This window comes from Uloborus diversus, chromosome 1, assembly GCF_026930045.1.
Source record: "Uloborus diversus isolate 005 chromosome 1, Udiv.v.3.1, whole genome shotgun sequence".
In the NCBI taxonomy this organism is placed as follows: domain Eukaryota; kingdom Metazoa; phylum Arthropoda; class Arachnida; order Araneae; family Uloboridae; genus Uloborus; species Uloborus diversus.
The window spans coordinates 16,222,961-16,244,995 of record NC_072731.1 but is presented as its reverse complement, the minus strand read 5'-3'; the positions used below and the strand labels follow the sequence as shown (position 1 = coordinate 16,244,995).

At 35.5% G+C, this 22,035-nt stretch overlaps 1 protein-coding gene across 1 annotated transcript; it reads right to left on the bottom strand.

Moving 5' to 3' along the window:
* Positions 1 to 2,713: 2,713 nt before the first annotated feature.
* LOC129234452 (progranulin-like) lies at positions 2,714 to 20,998 on the bottom strand. Its single transcript, XM_054868455.1, has 5 exons — positions 20,901 to 20,998; positions 15,709 to 15,786; positions 14,772 to 14,990; positions 9,459 to 9,764; positions 2,714 to 2,867 (listed from the first exon to the last, which is right to left on the bottom strand). The coding sequence occupies exons 2-5, from the start codon at positions 15,779 to 15,781 to the stop codon at positions 2,782 to 2,784; spliced, it is 684 nt and encodes a 227-aa protein (XP_054724430.1). The 5' UTR covers positions 15,782 to 15,786; positions 20,901 to 20,998; the 3' UTR covers positions 2,714 to 2,781.
* Positions 20,999 to 22,035: the final 1,037 nt, after the last annotated feature.

The window sequence follows — 22,035 nt, the reverse complement described above, 5'->3', positions numbered from 1 at the left end:
ATGGGGTCGTTTCCAATATTTTAAAAGTTTTTCTTTTTTTCTGAAAAAACATGCTTAAAAACATAGGATCTAACCATTTTTTAAATAATTTGTTCGAGTTTAATATTTTTAAAAAATTACTTAAATCGGTGATCTTTCATTGCTTACATTTCTTGCCGATGACATCACAAATGATGAAATGCCATTGTGTTTCGCCATTCTCAGAGTATGATATTTCAATCGCATCTTTACTCACGTGTATTGGCAACGATATGGTTGATAGCAAGCGTAGAGCGCAATTTTAATTCGCTTCTTGATTATCATAACGTGGAAACGCGGTACAAAAATGCGCCAAAAAGTATCATTTATAAGGTATCTAGACCACGCCTTGTTTGAAAAATCGGACATTTTAAAAAATTAATTAAAAAATGACTGTTGGGCAAATGAAAGATTTTTTTTCTTGGTCCATGTTTTTTTTTTTTTTTTTTTTCTCATTCTATCAATTTCAGTGACTAAAAGTACTACTTTTGACTGAGGGAAACAACCCCATTGTGATGCGTTTTTATGTTCCTTATACTAATCTAGTTTGCTTCGGATCTCTGCCAAATTCGGCACAGAGATCCTTGATGCTAAAGAATTCACATAGAGGGTTTCCACCAGAACATCCGTGAAACGGAATGTTAATGCTTGTTACAATGACTGAATTTTTGGATTTTAAAAAAATCCAAAGAGATCTAAATTTCAATTTCGAGTCATAAAACTGCTCTCTTCTGCACGTTGAGAGAGTAATTTTACTTTTTTTCTTTTTCTTTTTGAGCAATCACGATTGCTTGTTGTTTTTAAATGACGGTATTTGATGTTTCTTTGATTTTATTTCTCTACGCTAAAATGCAAACACCACTGGTATGAGACCTCCGTGACCATGTCCCCCAGAATGGACTTTATTCATACGCGACACTCTCGACTTCACACAGTCCTCTTTAGACGAAAACAGCATCTAGCCCCTGCTGGCATTCATTTGTATTTTGACGGCTTAAATTCAAATTATGTTTTTTGGAATTATAATTGAGATAGGAGCCGTTTGTACAAACAAAGAAACCCAATGAGTAGGGCCCTATCACAAACATAATTTGAATTCAAGATGTAAAAATTCAAATGAATTTATTACTTAGGAATCGCCCGTCAAGGTATGACGGGTGAAAATTGCTTCTGCATTTGAACAAAGCAATTTGCCACGGAAATATAAGTGAGGTACCTATGGTCAGGGCCTGATTAATGAATAGGCAAACTAGGCCTTGGCCTAGGGCCCCCCGCTCTTTAGGGGCCCCCAAATGGCTAAAACTGCTTTATCTAACGAAAAAACGGTAATGTTTGATTACAAGGGCCCCTGAGAAAAGGTTTGGTCTAGCGCCCCTCGACGTCTTAATCGGGCCCTGCCTATGGCCTGCCCCTTATCCTCTGGTGTGCTACGTCGATAGTTCCCCGGTTGGGGACATTATATGAGGATTATTATTATGTTTAAAGCCTGATTGTTGAATATGCGTCATTTGACACAACTTTAATTTTCGAGGTAGACCGAGCAATGTATCTAGTAGAAAATAAATTGCAATCATGTCACTATTCTCTCTATCTCTCCGTACCCAATCCTCTTCTATTAAATTACGCGATACTTTTCAGTTAAAACAGTTGACGATTTTCTTTTATGTTTTGCGATTTGACGAAATGATTCGTGATTGGTGCAAACTTTTCCGAAATTTTGCGTTGGCATTTCAATTCATTATGAGCTACTCGGAAAGAAATATATTAAAAAGCTTGCCATTTTGAAAAGTTTTAGTATAGTCAGTGGCGCAGCGAAAGGGGGGGGGTGAACCCCCCCTCCCACACACACAGCCATTGGTTTTAACATAAATGCAAATTCTAATACAGTAATGGAAAGGCTATTTCGATCAAAAAACCTAATTCAAAAGGTATTTTTGATCAAAAAATCTCCTTCAGAAGGTATTTTTGATCAAAAAATCCTCTTCAGAAGGTATTATTCATCTCAAAAACCCTTTCAGAAGGTATTTTTCGTCAAAAAACCCCTCCAGAAGGTTTTTTCATCAAAAAATTCCCCTTCAGAAGGTATTTTGCATATCCAAGAACCCCCTCTAGAGAAAGTATTTTTAATCATAAAACCCCCTCCAGAAGATATTTCTGGCTGCGCTTGTGAGTCAGTCGAACCTCGTTTATCCAGATCTCCTGATCATCCGGATCAAATTTGTGACCTTTGAAAAAGTTATGTTAACACAGATGATTTTAAAATTTGATAGCAAGAACGTATACTTTGTACACTATACACGCTTTTTTATTTTTAACTGTTAAAGCGTTTGCATGACCATGCTTTATTTCACCGCCTCACGTATTTGAAGCAGAGCATAGTGTACCAATTCTGTGTTACGAAATGCTTTGAAAAAATGTTTGGATAATTTTTTAATACACTGCACACAACTCTACCCAATTTTATTTCAAAATACGGCTTTTTGTCACGAAATCGATTTTGTCTCGCTCATCCGGATTGCTTTTGGGCCCAGTTAGTCCGGATAAACGAGGTTGTTCATTTTTTCTGTGAATAAGGAAACAAATATGATTAAACAATTTTCAACGTGTATTAAAAACATAAATTTCGTTATGTTTTTGTTTGCAAATAATGTCAACAAATGAACTTTTTTTAAAAATTATTTTTAATTAAAAAATATGAAAAGAAATGACATAAAGCGTAGTAAACAATTCATTAAAAAAAAAAAAAACACGCAGACATCAACTTTAATAGCAGCCCGTGTAAGAACAGAAGGGGTTATCTCCGTAGCAACATTTCCATCCATATATGGTCATACAGCAATCGTTTTGAGCTGCAACGAAAGTAAATAATATATTTTTCAACAACATTCATTGTTTCATCAATAATTTCAAGTAGGATAAATAAGTCATATTAAATATATTTTTCAAGCAATTTCATCAATAAATTCAAGTAGGATAAAGAAGTCTCTATCTATCTGAATACTCCCTATAATGTGAACACCCCGATATTCTGAACACATTTTGATGGTCCCGGAGGAACTCCATAAACTTAACATGGGCTGACCTCTCTGTACACGCTCTCTGAACCCTCTGAACCTCCTATTATATGAACACTAAGGTGGTTCAGAAATACATGTAAAAGAAAGTTTCTCCTAGTTAGGTTTTCATTCTCATCCATGAAGATTCAGGTGTATGAGGTTATGCGCGTAGAAACCGCCATCTTGGGGTGTTCAATAATTAATAGGATTTTTTCTGTGTTGACCTTTGAGGTCTTATGTCTAGGTTTTTCAGCACAATTTAGGCTGTTTTTGAGTTCTCGTTATAATACTATATATTTTATATTCTTCCCTTTTTCTTTCTTTTTATTCATGTTGCTTTTTCACTTTTTTCCAAGTTGGGAGTAAGTTTCTTCCATGTCAGAAAAAAGAAAGGCCAATACTTCGGAGGGCGAAGAACGTACTTCAGACAAAAATGTAAAAAGAAACCTCAATGTCTACGAAGCTAACTTAAATTTAGAGGAAAAGGTTGAATCCTCCTTTAGTAACGGAGCGACGAATATAAAATTATGTGTTTGCGGTATCAGCTCCCCTATTCCAAGAAATAAGAGAATCGAATTCCACAAAGAAATTGATAAAATTACCGACAAGACCGATGAAGTTCAATTCTCGAGAAATAACAACATTATAGGGTTCGTCCAGCGGTCAAAATTCGACCATATTCATTACTGAATATTTGAGAAAACTTATACGAATTTTTCTGTTTCTAATATTTTTATTTTTACTCTTATAATTTCGTTTACTGCACACCTGGGAACATATAATTTTTGCATATATACTCACAACACCAAACTGATAATTTCTTCCAATTTTACTTTCTGTATGTGGCACATCATAGCCTATTAAGGCTTTTGCGCCAAAAAGAAAAAAAAAGGAACCAAAGCTTTTTGTATGTTAATCTCAAAATAAATGAAGAAACGGAATATTTCGATTATTGGGAAATTGGAGTAGTCGTCAAATTTTTGGCTTGAATAATTTCATTTTGGATATCATGTTGCCCTGTAATAACGTTATGCAAATATATGTTTATCTACTCTTTGTTTACTTATGCAAATGAAAAACATTTCTCGCGTTGGCATTGGTGTCAAAAAATTGACGCCAATTTATAAATGTCGCCAATTTCAAAATTATTGAAATCTTTCCGAATGAAATGACTCGACACTGCAAAAGTTTATGCTCAATTTATACCTAAAACTTCTGTATAAAAAAACTTCTTATAAAAAGTCGATTATCATTGATTAAGTTACCTTGACCTTTGCAATTTTAAGTATAAAATTTCAAACAGTCAACTGAACCAATCCTACTTGCTACATTAAAAATTGTCCATTCGAAAACACTGGACGTCGCAATAATAGTACAATTTTAAAAAATAATAGTTTAAAAAACTAAAAAAACACGCTTTCGTAGCAAAATGAACAAAAAAGTGAAAAATAATATTTGGATGATAGTAGTTGACCAATCACTTAATTTTAATGTAATACTGTCTGTTCTCGAACTCCGGGACTATCAGCTGCGAACGGCTCCAATTGAAAAAGGGGTGATGGTTTAAGGAAGCGCACTTTCCCGATGCATTAAGTTTTTGCTTGCTCGTTACTTCCTTCTTGCTATCACTCCTGTTTTAATAAAATTAGAAGGGACCTGACGCATGCGCAAATTCGAGTAAGGTTTCGCGTTAAAAGATCGGACAGTACAAAAAAGCGTGGAGTGCTGTCTATTTACATTTTTGCTTGGGCAACAAATGGAAGAAATTCAAGACAGCTGATAAGAAGCTCCCCACACTTTTTACTTCCTTTTACAAAAAAGGAAGTATTGTATTCGCAAAAAAATTTTCACTCAAAAATCGCCCTTAATTTCCATTTTGCTCACCCCCAAATGAATGTTGAGTTTTTTTTTCGATTCGACCACATGCGGAAAAGTGCCTTAAGAATGTATAGACACGCGAAATATCCATTTTGACCATCACCGAGGTAATTACAACGACTTTTCTCGTGACGTCTGTATGTATGTGCGTATGTGTGTATGTGCGTATGTGCGTATGTATCTCGCATAACTCAAAAATGGTATGTCCTAGAAAGTTGAAATTTGGTACATAGGCTCGTAGTGGGGTCTAGTTGTGCACCTCCCCTTTTGGTTGCTTTCGGATGTTCCTAAGGGGGTCTTTTGCACCTTTTTGGGGGGAAATCATTGTTAATTTCGATGTAAACTCAAGTGGCGTTATAATTTGTCGGACACTTGGCGATATATCGCCAGTCTTTTGGTCGCCAAGTTTTGTCGCCAACTTGGCGACAAATTTGGCGGAGTTTTTTTTTTTTTTTTTGGTTTCAATTTGGCCATTGTTGGTGATATTTAGAGAATAAATATTGAATCACATTAAAATAGCGAATAATGGGGAAATGACATTAAATTGGAGTAAAAGGAAGTCATGTGATGCACACATCAGCTCGTTTGTATTACATTAAAATTAAGTGATTGGTCAACTACTATCATCCAAATATTATTTTTCACTTTTTAGTTCATTTTGCTACGAAAGCGTGTTTTTTTAGTTTTTAAAACTATTATTTTATTTTTCTGTTTTTTAGTCTTATGTTGGAAAATTATCAGGCAAAGTTTTTTTTTTTTTTTTGAGCAATCACGGTTGCTTATTGCTTTTATTTGACTGTTTTTGGCGTGCTATCATTTTATGTTCCCACCGCCACCCTCCGCACCGTCACCGTCGACCGACTCCTCACGATGCTGCTCCTATAGCGAAAGCAGTCTCCAGGTTGCGTCCACATCCTACACATATACGCATACATACACCTACACACACACACAAACACATACACCTACACACACACAAACACATACACCTACACACACACAAACACACCTACACACACACAAACACATACACCTACACACACACAAACACATATGCCCACACACACATACACATACATCCCTCCCACACACATTCATACACACAACTACCCACACAATTATGCCAGCACACAGACACAAACACACATACCCCACACACACACACAAACACACATGCCTACATACACACACTCGTGATTGCGAAAAACATAATTTGAATTCAAGATGTCAAAATTCAAATTATTTTTTTTTTGTGCGGTATATGAAAATTTGAATCAGATTGGGACTTAATTGACGAAATCTTACTACTATTATATATGCGAAAGTTTGTCTGTATGGATGTATGGATGTTTGTTATTCTTTCACGCAAAAACTATTGAATGGATTTTGATGAAACTTTACAATAATATAGCTTATGCATCAGAATAACACATAGGGTAGTTTTCGTCCCATTATGAGGGGCAAAACCCCCTTAGGGGGGCAATAAAACACAATTTTCGTATAAATTCTCTAATATGGGGATGAAAAAATACTTGCACATATTAACGTTATATGTCCATCGAAAGCTCTGATTTTTCTGCTGAAGATGGCACCTGTTCGAAATTTCTAAGTAGAATAAAAAAGGAGTTATGAGCTTTTTAGTTCCATGTTCGAAGGCTTTCCTTAACTCAATACAATATTTAGTGTATCATCTCAACTCCATGTCGATAACGACTATTGTTGTATTGTTGACTATCTTTGCTTTTCGTGATTGTTCAAGGCTTTTCTTAAGTCAAATCTTGAAGTAAGATTTTTGCACAAGATTGGCAAATAATACATGGATTTGGCTGATTTTTTTCCCATTTTAATGCAATTTTGAGGCAACTAATGGTTTTTTTTTTTTTTTATTTATTTGTATTGACTGGGTATTTAATCGATCAGCTGGAATCTAGCCAAACTTTTTTTGTGGAATCATTTCAATAGCTAAGGCATTTGGCATTTTTTTCAACTGTCGCTGTTTTTGAAGCTAAAGACTACGCAATACTGTTTCTCGGTTTTCACCATGTAACCAAATATCGCCATTTCTTTAATATTTATTTCTTTAAATTTGTTAACAAGTAAAATAATTCGCAAACTAATTCGCAAATTCATAAACAGCGCAAAAACTTCCATTACTTTGTCTTTGCACACAATTTCAAACAATTGCCAAATTTTTACTGTTTATTGGAAACATTTCCGGTAGCATCATTGTTGACCCTATTTTGGGACGATTTCTACGGTAAGAAGTTACACATTATACAATAATTTAGATTGCCGGTGTAGCGCTGGATATTATGTATTTGATGGAGATCGGGATTATAAGGGAACTGTTTCACTTTATTTAAGAATAGTTGACCTCACTCGAATTGGATTTTTTGGGAATTACCCAAACTGACTTCTTTACAACTCCTGAACGTTTTCGTGATTTATTTTTTGATTTTTGGGTTTCTTCTCAGTTTTGCCAACATTTCATTTACTCCCTTTCCCCCTAATTTTCAGTTTCAATCATACCTTTTGATACATTTAATGGGGCAGGCAATTTGAAATGTCGGCGAAACTAGAGACAAACGTTTTGGTAACTATTTGACCTCTGCCTGTAATGACCATTAACTTGAATCAATTGAAAAAAAAAAAAAAAACTACATCAACGTGAGCGGAGCCGCGGGCAAAAGCTAGTTATTTATAAAACGAGTGCGAGGTAACATCTTAAAGTTAAGACAAGGGCACCCCAATGGGAAGCTACTGTGAGTCATCGATGTATGTTTGCGGAAATCATATTTATATTACTTTGAAAATTTGAGATGCATTTGAATAAAAGTTTTGTTCAACAATGGTCTGATCAGCAATGAATTTCCAATTGAAGGCTCACCTAAATTTTGGCACGAAATTAGTTAAAAACAATTATATTTCATGTTCTAATTACCTTGCAACATTGGAACAAATTTTGTCTGATGCAGAAAAATTAAAGGTTTTTGTAGATATTTTTAAATAATTTTTGCGAGCATTTTTTAATGTATTTTTTTTAATTTTACCTTTTTCACATTGTTGGATTTATGCCAAAATATTGATTAAAATTGAAGGAAACTAACAATTAAAAGAGTTAATTAATTAATTTGATTATAGAATATTGCATTGTCATCGGGTCTGAGGTCGCGTGCCAAATTTCAAAAGAATCCGATCGCAGGAAGTGGGCAAAATTTGAGCTGCAAGATTCCGTTACAAGATACATACATACATACATACATACATACATACATACATACATACAGGTGAAGCTAATAAAAGCGTGTTAAAAAGTTTGTCTTTGTGATTTATTTATAGTTAAAAGTTGTGTATAACTGATGTCACACTTTTTTTTTCAACATATTTGAACCCCTCCCTCCTTAGTCACAAAGTTTCACACTTCACCATACCCTCCTCTCTTTCGCATGTCACGCTGTTTTTCATAAACATTCTTACTAAAAAAAAAACTCGCGATGTCACATTTTTCGGGATTTATTTATTCATTTTGCCTCACATTGGTTTGATTTCTGATTAGAGCTGAATGGGGAAATTTACTCTTGTTTTGTTGCAAAATAAACCTCAAATTATACGGCATGCCGGAAAATTCGAATTTTCCGGCATGTTGGTCAACATCGCTTTTTTCCGGCATGCCGGATAATGCGGGGTAATACGGTAAGATGAATCTCACGGTTCAGAACACATATTAAATTTAAATACATTTAAGATTTTTCCAGATGAAATAAGGAACTACTAAGTTCCGCTAGTCACAAAAGCAGAATGAAGAGGGAAAGGTGCAAATCCTCTTAAAAGCTTTTTTTTAATATCATTTTTCAGATGAAACTCAAGATCCCTCTTGCTCTATCGAAAACACAGCAAATCGAGTTCCCGATAATAGCCTAGGGGCCATCCATTAATTACATTAATTACGTAAGGGTCCCGAGGAGGAGAGGGGGTTAACAAAAATATCTAAAAACCCTTACTTTACGGGAAGGGATATGTCAAACCCATTCTTACGTAATATTTTCCAAGTTGATATTTTATATTAGAAATCTCGCGGTCAAGCGGTTAGGAAGAGATCACATTTCATTTGCTTCTGGAAGGTAAAACACGTATTAGGATGAGCTGTTTTTTACTTTTTTTTACAAAGAATGAATAGTTTAAAATGTAATTAAAGAATCGCACTATTCGTGGCATGTTTTATTTTTAATTAGTATCACATCATATAATATATTTGAAAAATAAAAAACTTTGATTTTTTTCGTCAAACTGAGAGTTTTACTGTAAACGGATCCTTTTCTAACAACATTTTATTATTTTGAAAAACGAAATGGAATCTTACGTAAGGATAGGGAGGAAGGGTTTGAAAAATCTTACGTACCCTGGCATGGGGGGGGGGGGGTCAAAAATTGTCAAAATCATCCTTACGTAATTAGTGATTGGCCCCCTTTAAGCAGAAGTAAACAAAGTGATCACTTCATGACAGACCTGGCGGGACGCGAAGACTCAGTGGACAACAGCTCTCTCCTCCAAGGTCGGTAGTGCAACATCTCGTGTGAATCGGGCAGTGATGTCCACCAGGGCATTCGGAATACCAGGATCCGAATTTCCCGTTAGGAACCGCTGCCAGGTCTCGCACCAGGGGGCGTGACATCGCCTCGCCTGCAACTTTCTTCACACAAGTCCCGTCCTTCAGGTCGCATGTAAAACCGTCCGGGCAGCAGTGCAGACCGTCGGGGCAGCAGACTGCATCGGGAAGGGGGCAGCACTTGTCTTTGCAATCGGTCGTGAAAGCTGTAGGAAATACAGTACCCGCCACTAATAAAATCACTCGATTATAAAATCAGCCACTTTTCAAAATCATATCTGTTAGAACAGGATCATTGCAATATCAAAACATGTTAAAATCATCCTTTAGTAAAATCACTGTCGCCGTTTTATAAAATCATCTTTGAACATCATACTTAAAAAAAAATGATAAAGAAGTACCAAGAAGTGAAGGAATCGGGCTCAGAAAATGAAGAAATCTCAGTGCCAAATTCGCCTCTTGAATAGGTGTCAGAAAAGTGCTTGATGTTATACCATGCACTTAAGAGTAAAAGGAAAATATAATGTTGAAGGTTATAAAACATTTTCTTTCAAACGATATTGAATCTTTACTCTTCATTTCTGTTAAAATATTGGCGTATTGTTGTTTAAGATCCTTGTGTGAATAAAAAATATGTTCATCGTATTTGTTTAAAATGTCAACTATATATTTTGAAACATTTAATGCAAAAAAAAAGTGAAATCATTAATTTCCCGTTTGAAGAAAATTTAAACTTCAAAACCTTTCATTTTTTAAGTGAGTATCATATGTCGATTTATAAAATCAGCCGCTTTATAAAATCAACTGTCCTTAGAAAGAATGTGATTTTATTAAGCGGCGGGCACTGTATTTGCGAGTTAGGTTAGTGTGTTTGTTTTAACGCACAGCACTTTGTTCTCTTTCTCTGCAAAAAATGCAGTTGTTCACCAATGAACAAGCCCATCCCCTCCAACAGCAAGGGCGCACCTCCCAAATACCACGAAGATCTCCCCCAACAGCGGAAGCCCCCCCCCCCACACACACACACACCAAAAAAAAGAAAAAAATATTCCTGAAAACACCGTACTCCTAAAAATTTCAATGGCGCAGTCTGCGCCATCACAGCCCAGTTGGGATTAAGGTGTATGTTACTTAATGCGACTGTACGAGTTGGTGGATGACGTAGTTTTAGATGTTTCTCAGCCAAAAGCTGAAGCTATAGTATGTTCCAATCTAAGTTGGCACTGAAGGGAAAGGTACGAGATGTGCTACTCCGCGACGAGAAGTAGTTCTAGTAAATTTGGAGGTTTAAACGGGTGTAAATTCATAAATGATGTGAAAAAAATAGAGACTGTATGTGGTTGAGACATATAGTTGAAGTTGTTGTGTGTTAAATATGCTTAATTTGTAAGAATTTGATTACGAAAGGAAAATCAAAGCGCCGTAACTCGATTTCTGTCTTGGCGAAGACTTGAGTTTTCAAGGTTAACCTTGGCGGACTTCCTGTGGACTGGCAAACCCCCCAGAACTCGTTTCTCCCCACTTCGCATCGCCCAAGGAAAAACATCTGATTGTCATTATGACTCTTGAATGAACTCTCCACATTGTGGTCAAAGCGTTTTCGCTATTTCCGCCTGGTCTGTTTTCTCATTTATGCTTTTCATCGTTATTTCCAAGCAATTGAATACATTTTTAAAAACTGTTTTCGTGAGTAAGAAATAAAAAATGAAATGAAAATATTAGTTTTCAATTATTTACATGCTGAAATTACAAATACACCAGGATTTTGTTTTTTCTTTGAATTTGAGATTTATTTACTTGGTAGTTTTAAATAGCTTTCGCTTCTTACGTAATGAGCCCAAACTTCAAGAAAATTATTGTGAAAAAATGGAAGAAAGCCGAATTTTGTTTGAATGTAATGAATACTTGTTGTGTACAAATCCTTGCTACGGCAAAAGTCTTTTTTTTTTTGGATCGTTTGAAAAGTTTATGGAGGAAAAAAAATAAAATGCTCTCACGTATGTACAGATACACTATTACAAATTTACACCGATGAACTGCTGCATGAAGAAGTTTTACTTTTCATTTTAAATGTGAAACATACACATCTCTCTCGAAATACGAAATTAATTCGCCCCACCCCCTCGAGGTTTAGAACCCCTCCTTAAATTATTTTTTTTTATAGGAAGTAAATTTACTCACTCCCAAAGTATACTTATAAAGTAGGATGCATTAACTACGCTAAGGTAAGTAAAATAATTTTTAATATATTGAGTTTCGGGGTTAGTCATATACTTTCACAGTCACGCAAAATTGAGTGCCATAACTTTTCTATTTGCACAAACCTCGATGCATTTTCGTTTATTATTTTTAACTTTTTTCATAAATAAGTTGAGCTTAAAATCGACCTTTGTTTTTTTTTTTTTTTTTGAAAAATTCAAAATTAATATCTTTTCTAAGCTCCGGAATGCAGTAATAGCTAATTGTTTCCATGAAGTTTCTAAGTTTTTTATTTGAATAGAATTTTTTTAAAAGGGCGATCTTTTTTTAATTTTTTTTATCAAAACTGGAGATTTAATCTTTGATCTTCTGCACAAAGGTACTTCTTTGATTCATATACATATGTATAAAAAGACAGAATGGCACCTTTTCCCAATTCCGAAGTAATGGTTGGCATGAATTATTTGTTAATTACTTTGTGACCGATAACTCTCCGCCGCTGTAAAATGAAATCCCATTCACAACCTTGCATTTGTGATAAAAATATTAAATTTTTTGTTGTTTCGTTCTTGGTAGTTTAAATTATTTTTTTTCCCTTGCCAAATTCGGCAAGTCGCGCCGCTGACTGGCACGCGCCCTACGCAGAGTAACCTCGTTTCCTTGACAACGGCTGCAATTCGGCTCGCCTAGCTTTCCCTTCAGTGCCAACTTAATGTGAAACGAAGTATAGGAAAAGATCCGTTGAGGGGAATCCATGTATAGTGCAGCTCATGATTGTTGACGCTTAACATTAGCTACTTGAATCAAGTGTTAGTGAAAGAAGTTTTGTTTCTTTCATGAAGCGTCATTGTTTCTTTACGTTTCAAAGACAATTCGCTTCAAACTTATCGAAAAGGAGCAGGAAGTCGTTATTTGCTTATCGCGTTCATCGCCTTCCCAATTTTACACAAATTCAATGCTTTTGACTCTTTCCGGGGAGCTTCAACAATGCTGAGTTGAATAGTAAGTTATAAAAATTTTCAATATGTATCTAGCTCAGAACTCTTGGTCCCCCGCCTGCCCTATTTCTTAAGAATATTTAATTTGCCTCGATATCGTGGGTGACAAATCAGACGGATTAGCCTAAATCAGGCCCGCCGAGAGGCCTATCAGCCTAGTCGGAAACTAGGGGCCCGGGCCTTGGGGGGGGGGGGGCGACGACACTGATGCAAAAAAAAAGAAAGTAAGAAAAAAAGAAAGAAAAGAAAAAAGAAAGGAAGAAACAAAAAAAAAGAGGGAAGGGGACCTTGAATAAGAAAAAACGTAAAGGTTAATTAAAATTTACTCTTTTGGTTTTTTTCCTGTTGTGGCACTTAAAATAATTAAATGTTTTCCAATCAGGAATTTTGGTTTTTTTCCCTTTTCTTTTCTTTTTCCCCCTCTTTTCTTCTTTTCCCCTTTTTATTTTCTTTCCCCCTTTTTCTTCTTTTCCCCCTTTTTTCTTTTCTTCTTCGGAGGCTGAAGGGCCTGCCGATACAACTGACTAGGGGCCCGCCTTGGCTCTGTACGGCCCTGGCCTAAATGCCTAGTCATGTGATTATTTAGCTTGAAGTCTACTTCTAAGTCAACAACTGGGAAAGGTAAAATAATCAACCAAAAAAGTTAACCTTCTAGCTGATGTGGGACACCACACAATATTGGCTGCATAAAAAGGCATCGGTGATATTTCTTTCTGCGGTGTAAGTGATATGTTGTTAGTGGTGTATGTTGCATTCCGGCAGTAGCTCGGAGTGTGCCTCCGTCAGGGTCCGACAAATCCCAGGCTCCCCAAGGGAGAAAATAACTTGGCAACTTGTTCTTTCAGAACCGTCGTGCACTTGGTTTTCTTAGAAAGTCTGAGAAATAACTTATCTGCCTTCTAATAATTTTTCTTGGCTCGATCATGTTGAAGAATATACGGTTTTAAATACGAAAAATTTCTGAAACTGCTTGGGTGTCAATAAAAAGTATCAAAACGAGCCAGGAATAAGGCTCCTGGTAGGGAATGAACGTTACTTCTTTATTATTTAGCTAGTGGTACCCGCACGGCTTTGCCCGTAATAGAAAAATTAAAAGATCTTTTAGTTCGCCTGTATATTTACAAATAATGTATGGTGAATTTTCTCGCCAATTGGCTTGTACCCATGTTGCGGTTCCACGTTATGATAATTTCGTATCTCGCCAATTGGCTTGTGCCCATGTTACGGTTCCACGTTATGATAATTTCGTAATTTACTCGTCCATCTTATGATAATTTTGTTCTTAAAATTAGAATAGGAAACGAGCCACACCGAATTTTCATCGAATCGCTTCGAGGTGCACACCCCCATGCTACAAACTAATTCTGTGCCAAATTTCATGAAAATTGGCCGAACGGTCTAGGCGCTATGCGCGTCACAGAGATCCTGACAGACAGAGATCCAGACAGAGATCCTGACAGACAGAGAGACTTTCAGCTTTATTATAAGTAAAGAAAAGATAAGCAATGAAAGGAAGAAATTTCATATGTTTATTTTGAAAAATTAAGTAATTGAAATAATTGCTGTAATCGTTTGCATTTTACTCATAAAGTGTTTGAAAACAATGTGGATTAATAATATTGTCAACGGTTTAGGGAGACGGGGGGGGGGGAGGCATGACCCTCCCTCTCCATCCGCCCCTGATTGTGTGGCAATAGGATCTGCCTCAGATTTGAAAGCGAATCATCCAAATTTGTGGCAGGGGCCAAATCAGTGGCATTCTTATGTATGCAGAATATTTTTCAACGGCTTCTCTTCAACTTAAGCCTTGGTTTCCTTGAAGCGAATCGCCGATCTTCGACGTCGATACTCGCCGTAACGCTGAAATCAAAGTAAAGTGGATTCCGGCGTGGCCTATCACGACGTCGATTTAGCTCGGGCGCGCATGCGCAGAAGAATCAGGTTTTCGTCTCGGCGTGGAACGACGCCGACGATCGGCGTGTTTGCTTCTAGGAAACCAAAGCTTAAGGTACTCACCTGGGCATTTTTCGACGACGTGATTCAGTAAGGTTGCCTTTTCCGAGTAAATGCTGTAGTTCCCTCTCTGAGTCTGCAACCCGATGCACGTGTTTTGAACGCAGGCGGTGCCTTGAGGACAGCAGGCCAGTCCGGAATCGCAGCAAACGGCTCCTTCGAGTGGGCAACACCCTTCGGGGCACGAGGTCTCAGGGGAAGAGCAGTAGAGGTCATTCGAATCTGTTAAACGAAGAAGGATACGCTGTGTTTATAAAGTTTTAAAACAAAAAGAGAAAATGAATACGTGCAAAAATGTACGAATGGGACAGTAAAAAGTAACTGTAGTGATCAGATCCGGTAGGATGAGGGCTGTCCTTAAGTGAGTTCATTTCTTCTTTAAGAACTCAGCGAAAGGAGGAAGTGTTATTGATAGTAATAGCGACTATGGTAGGCCGAGGTTGCCAAGATTCGTTAGGCACCGAGGGTCGGTGACCGATGTGTCACGGGTTCGATACAAATCAGTCGAAGACTCTCCTCCGTGTACGCTAATGGTGACTGGTAGATGCTAAGTAGCTAAGTCAATCGTGATCACTAAGGTTTTTTTTTTTTTTTTTAATGTATAGAGAAACATCAAATTTTAAATTTCAACAACATTGATTTTGGCAACGTTTCACGAGCCATTAAGCTCTTTATTTTGACCAGTTTAGCGAAAAAGTTATCACGGAAAAATTCCACTCTTATACGAGCTTTTTAAGCTTTCGTGGTTTACAAGGGAGTAAAATTTCTTTCCCATGTAACTTATCCTTTCACCTCAATACAATGATATTTGCAAAGTCATAAATTCGAAAAAAAAATAATAAAAAAAATATGTGACGTGATACACTACGAATTTAAGTTACAAAAATGTTTTGAAAATAGCTTAATATATCTTTATTACAAATACAGGTAGCACTCTTACCCGGTTTCGATATCACATAAGATTGCCCTTGCACGATCAGAGCAAATGCCGTCAGAGTTGTCCAAAGAAACATCTTTTCTGAAAGAGAAGCAATACCAATATCAAAATCATGAATGGAAAATGTATAACATTTCAACAACCGGGAATGAACATTTTCTTCAACCTCCAGAACATATTACATCTTGGATGAATTACCTTACTTTCAAGTGAAACTAAGTGTTTAATGGTGTTACAAGCTGTCGAAACTGAAAACTTTATGCAATGATAAAGGAGCTTTTTTGTAGCTTCGAAACAGTGCATCCAACATTTCTTTTCATTTATGCCACAAGTTTTTTTCCCCCTATTAACACCCACAATGCGTCAGACGTCAAACATTAAGTAAAAAGAAATTCTAAATGTTATTTGAATTTCCACGTGTTTTTTTCCTGCAGTTAAAATCTAGTCATCAGCAAAACTTCATAAGCAAGCGTAGTAGGGGAGACTGGGCCAGTTGATACAGGGTTAAGTTGATACACGGGCTTTCATTCTGTACTGCGTGTGCCCCGAACGGCGAGTCTTATGAGGAAGTAACATACTTAGGCTGATTTTACATTTTTTACGCGGGGAAACTTTGTTAGGGACTTATTCTTAAGAGACCGTTTTTTGTTCACAAAAGTAAATTTTTATGACTTGCTTTCAACTGCCATATCATGACTTAAACGTGTTTAGCTATTTATATCATACTAGTGGCACCTGCAAGGCTTTGCCCTTAGTATATTATTAAAAAGTCATTTGGTTCGCCTGAAAACAATAAACAAATAATGGATGACGAATTTCTCGCCAATATGCTATGTTAATTTGCTCGTCCATGTTTTGGTAATTTGCTCGTCTAGGTTATCGTAGTTTACTCGTCCACCGTATAGTAATTTGATCGCCCATATTATGGTAATTTGCTCGGTAAAATGCTCTTAAAATTAGAATAGAAAAAGAACAAAATCGAATTTTCGAAAAATCGCTTCGAGGTGCACACTCCTATGCTACAAACTAATTTTGTGCCAAATTTCATTGGACGAAAGGTCTAGGCGTTACGCACGTCACAGACATCTAGACATCCAGACAGAGATACGGACTTTCAGCTTTATTATTAGTAAAGATTTCATAAAAATTGGTCGAACGTCTAGGCGTTACGCGCGTCACTGACATCCAGACAGAGATCCAGACTTTCGGCTTTTATTATTAGTAAAGAAGATTAAGAAAGACACTACTGTGATCTTTAACTAAGAGGCCTGATTTTACCTACCTAAGAGAAGTTGCTTATGCTTAGGCTTGCCAGATTTCTGAAATGTTCAACCGGGACATCAGATGTGGGGATCTCCCCCCCCCCCCCAAGGTCGCAGGTATTTGGAACGGTGCACTTTCTTGGTTGGTTTTTTAGATTACTATTTTAGTGGGTAGTTTCTTCCCAATGGTATGAATAAATGGTTACTAACTACGAACCGAGACCAGAGGGAAACCAAAACCCATGAAACAAGCAAATAAAAATTTAAACATTTTATTTCTTACTTAAGTAAGTAGAAACTATATGAATGAGGAAAAAAAATTTGAAATATATTTTTACGTATTTTCAATTGGCCAGAACTTTTTTCGTCTTTAATCTTGTTGTAAAAATCTTCACAAGCTAATATTTTATTAATTTTTATGTTAATGTTACAAACGAGAAATTAACTATCCTAAAAATAATCCTTCAGTTTCTTATTTTTAGAATTTTTCGGTTATATTTTTATCAAATTTATCATTTTCCGAGACATGAAGTAAACCAGCCGGGACACTGTAATTTTGTGTGAAATCCGGGACTGTCCTGGTTAAACAGGGACGTCTGGCAAGCCTACTTATGCTAGCAGCTGTTTCCCTCCCCCCCCCCCCCCCCCCACCGTTTTTGAGTTAACGTTAACGTAATGGCGTTGTTTGGGTCGAGTTGATACATCGCGCTTGGATCAGGTTGGTACGTGCAATAATTTTACTCCCAAATTTTTAATTCTTCTTTATTTTTCCAGAAATGCTTAGAAATGACCAATAAAACTCAGATGAAAGAAATTGCTCTTTAAATAATTGAAAGGGTGTATTTCGGAGAACGTGCCCGTACTTATGCATTAGCTGTAAGTAAGATTTCTGTTTAACATCAAACTCAGATTTGTACTTTTAACATTTTATGAGACTCTTCTTTAAAACCAACTCTTAAAAACTTCATTTCGTTGCGTATAACGTCAGCATAACAGCTGATTCATTTGTGTATCAACAAAAATGAGAAAAATCAAAATTTAAAAAGTGTATCAATTATACCCAGCGTCTCTTACATGTATTTAATTTATTGCATTTAGTGCAACATAAACACAAGGCAAACAGAAAACCAGTAACGAAGTACTGTTTTTATAGTGCACATCGAAAACAGCTTTGGTGACGGCGATAAATCAGAGTTCTCTGCAATAAATTATACAAGCCCACCATTTTTCCTTTAAACAATCAATACATTTTCAAAGTTAAAAAAAAAAGAAAAAAGAAAAGAAAAGAAAAAAAAAACACGAGCACTGAGGCGTGACTACGTTATGTTTCTAAAATAGGGGAGAGGTGGGGGGAGGGGCAATTAACAATCGTGATAGCTCAAATAACAGAATAATATACACAGACCCCGAAGAGTTCCTATTTTTCCTACTTTTTCCTATTTTTTAGAACTCTCTCCTTATTTTCCTACTTTTTCCTTTTTTTTCCTACTTTTTCTTTCTTTAGTATAGCACTTCTAATTGTGCATTGATTCTTATTTTTACAATGCCGCACCGATAATTTTCTGCATGTTTCAATTTTGAAAAGCAAAAGAAACAAGTGGATCCTGAACTTTTCATTGACCGACTATAGTAATTTCTGGAAGGAACGCCGCGACGTCTGCATATTTAAAAGTCAAATTTTCGTAAGTGACTTTTTTACCGTTGCTGCGTTTACGATCGACTTTTCTTTTTATCGCCCCGACTTCAATCTTACTGTTTTAACGAAACAATAAAGAAATGGATACTGGCATATTCTGATGCAATTATAGATTACTTACTCGTCAATTAGAAGCTTTAATTAAAGTAAACGGCCGACTGTTCAAAAAGTGCGGGAAAAACCGAATTTCCTATTCGCCAATTTTTTTGTATACAAGGGAAATGGAGCTCTATTTAAACAGAAAGGCAATGTAAAACCTTAAAAGGAACTTAAGGAAGCAAAAAATGAAAAACCTGTACACTGTACATATTTTCTTGATGTTAGTACAAAATAAAAGCGACATATAACAGAAATTCGCAAAAACGGAACACTTCCAAAATAATCGCGGAAACTAACTTTTTTCATACATATGATTATTGTTCATTCTAAATAGGAAACATGACTATAAAATTCATAAAAATTTCAGTTTCTTTCCTTGCAAAGAGTGTATTTGGAAAAAAAAAAAAAAAAAAAAACCTCGGCAAAACCTAGATGGGCAAAACGTTCCCGATTTTTAGAGAAAAATCGGAAATCCATTTAAATGCGAGATTTCGTTTTTATTTCTTCACATTTTTAAAAGTGGGGGGGGGGGGGGGGGTAGGGGGATATAGCCACAAGCAAATATGTACTGTATTTCATTTTCTTTTTAATGGGTATTTTCTAATCTGATATATCATCAATATCGAATAGTTGCTAACCCCTCACTCTCAATTTCGTGAACAATTTCCGAATGAATATTTTTGTTGTATGGTGAGGATTGAGTAAAAATGTTTACCATGCATGGATTTTTTTCTTTTTCTTTTTTTTTTCCCTGTGACAAAAATTTTGGAAAAAGGAGGTAGAAAATCATCAAACCAATAAAACAATATTCGTTTTTATTGCTTGATTAAAATTAAAACTGGCCCGTCATTTTGATTTTTCCCCCGGGGATGGCTAGCGAAGGATGTATACTAAATGCAAATTTTGTCTGTAAACAACAAAAACCGCATAAACTTGTATAGTTAATCATTAATTTTCTAAAACCAGGGAGGGGAGAAATTGATCCCACTGACCCCCCTAAATGACGTTTCTGAAACAAAAATTTTGTTGAATGCTAAAAATACATAACATAATACAAACCCTTTAGTTTACTTATATCGTTATTAATTTAGTTTAATTATTTTATTATAAATTTTATGTCCCACATTGAAGAACGCATTTATTTTAGTTCTGCATTTTCAGTCGTTTACCTTTTTTTTCAAATTCAAACATCTGCCTCTGTTTATGCAAGAATGCATATCAGCTGCTGATTATTTTTAACTAAAACTAATTTTTAATATTTGCTTTGCTTTTGTATCATAGTTTATGATATCAGGAGCGGAAAGTGTTAGTATTTTTAAATGATAAATGGATGCTCTCGAAGGAATGTTTTCGTTTTTGATAAAACAAATCTTTAACAAAAATGGTTTTATTGCACTAAAATATGAGTTTTATTATTATTATTATTATTTTGAGATCACTATATTGCATTTTATTCTTGCACACTTAAAATTATTATTACTATATTGTTGAAAGGTGTTTCTTTGTTTGGATTTTATTTTCATACTTTTATATTTGATATCTTTTTTTCCACTTTTTATTTTTCATACTGAAAATTGTCAGCTTGTTTTTTTTGGTTTTTTTTATGACTCGGTCTTTCATTAAATCCCTTTAATGCTTCAAAAGTACTGTTAGTTTATTTTTGGGACAGTTTTAAATAAAAAAACTCTTAGCTTATTTTACAGTAGAAATAAAATTTGTTTCCTCTTCCTATTTTTTTCCTACTTTTTTAAGTGATTTTTTTTCCTACTTTTCCTACTTTTTAAATTTTTGATTCCTTATTTCCTACTTTTTTCCCTAAAAAAACCACTTCGGGGTCTGTATACATTTTTACTGATAAAAGCATTTCTCAATCATATAATTACAAACAACCACTAGATTGTAGAAATGAAGTGAAATTATTAATGATTGTAAGAAAACTGTTTAAAACTCCGCCACAACCTTTTTTTAGTTGTTAAAATTTAGTGATTATGCGAATATTTAATGTATAAAGATATGCATTTTTGAAATTATATTTCATGGCAATTGTCAAACATTGTTCGAATATTTTGTATTAATAATAATAAAAGAGTTCTTTAAAAAACTCTAAATTAAATAAACGTAATTGACATCCTACTTACAGCTTGATTTTCCGCGGCAAATATTGCTTAGTATCGATGGAAAAATTAACAACTGATCGATGAAGTACAATTTATACTGACTGACTTTTTAGAACTTCGTATTCAGTTTTTTTTTTTTTTTTTTTTTGATCTTGGGCTTATAAGTTCTTCTCTCATCAAAGGGATACAAAAAAAATAATCAGGAAGATAACGTAAGATATGTTTTGCCTTACTGAAGCCACGAAGATTAGGCGGGGAAAACCCAAATAAAAATATTTTAAGAGTTAATAATCGGATGTCGTGAAAATTGAGCTTGCTGGTTTTTTCCCCGGTCGATATAATCAGGTGATTTCCATCAACTTGAAAACGTATTTTCCAGTGTGATAATATATTACGAGCTATTTCCTCACTTCGCCTTATCTCGGGAATATTTTTACGCACTTGTTTAAATTAAAGATTGCCTAGGTGCGATTAAAGAGGACAGGGGCTCCTAATGAAAGGCCACGGACGCAGTGGTGGATACAAGAAAGGGGTCATGACCCCCCCCCCCCCCCCCAACCCGCAAGAGTATTTGAATGTTTGCTCGAAAAAATGAAAAACTTGATCGAAACCGTAAAAAGTGGATACAAGGAGGGGGGATCATGAGGGTCATGACTCCCCCCATCACAATCTGCGACGATTCTTTGTAATTTTTTTTTTTTTTTTTATGTTCATTGCATTTGAGTAGTGAAAATGACTGCTTGAAAAGAGAAGGAAAAGCCAGACCGAAACCATAATAGTCCTGGATCTGACAGCACTTCTGTAGGAAAGTTTGAGTAGGGAGAATTTTTTTTCAAAAATGCTTAGTACGTTTCCTAGAAAGTATTTTGGACTCGGGTGGACATCCGCCACCTGGTCACTTCTCCTGCTATGACGTCATCAAAGATGGCGGCATCTCGATCACATAAATGCTCATATTTTTTTTAATACTTGACTTTTTTGCGTGATTCTTGCACATTTTTATACTAATTTATATTAACTAGTTTACTTTTAAGTTACAGTGTTAAAGTTTTCCCGAAAAAGTAGTTTAAAAACAATTTTTTTTTAATGTTTTTTATTTATTTTCCTTTTTTAAAATTCTTTCGCTAAAATTATTTTTTTCAACTGTCAATCGTTG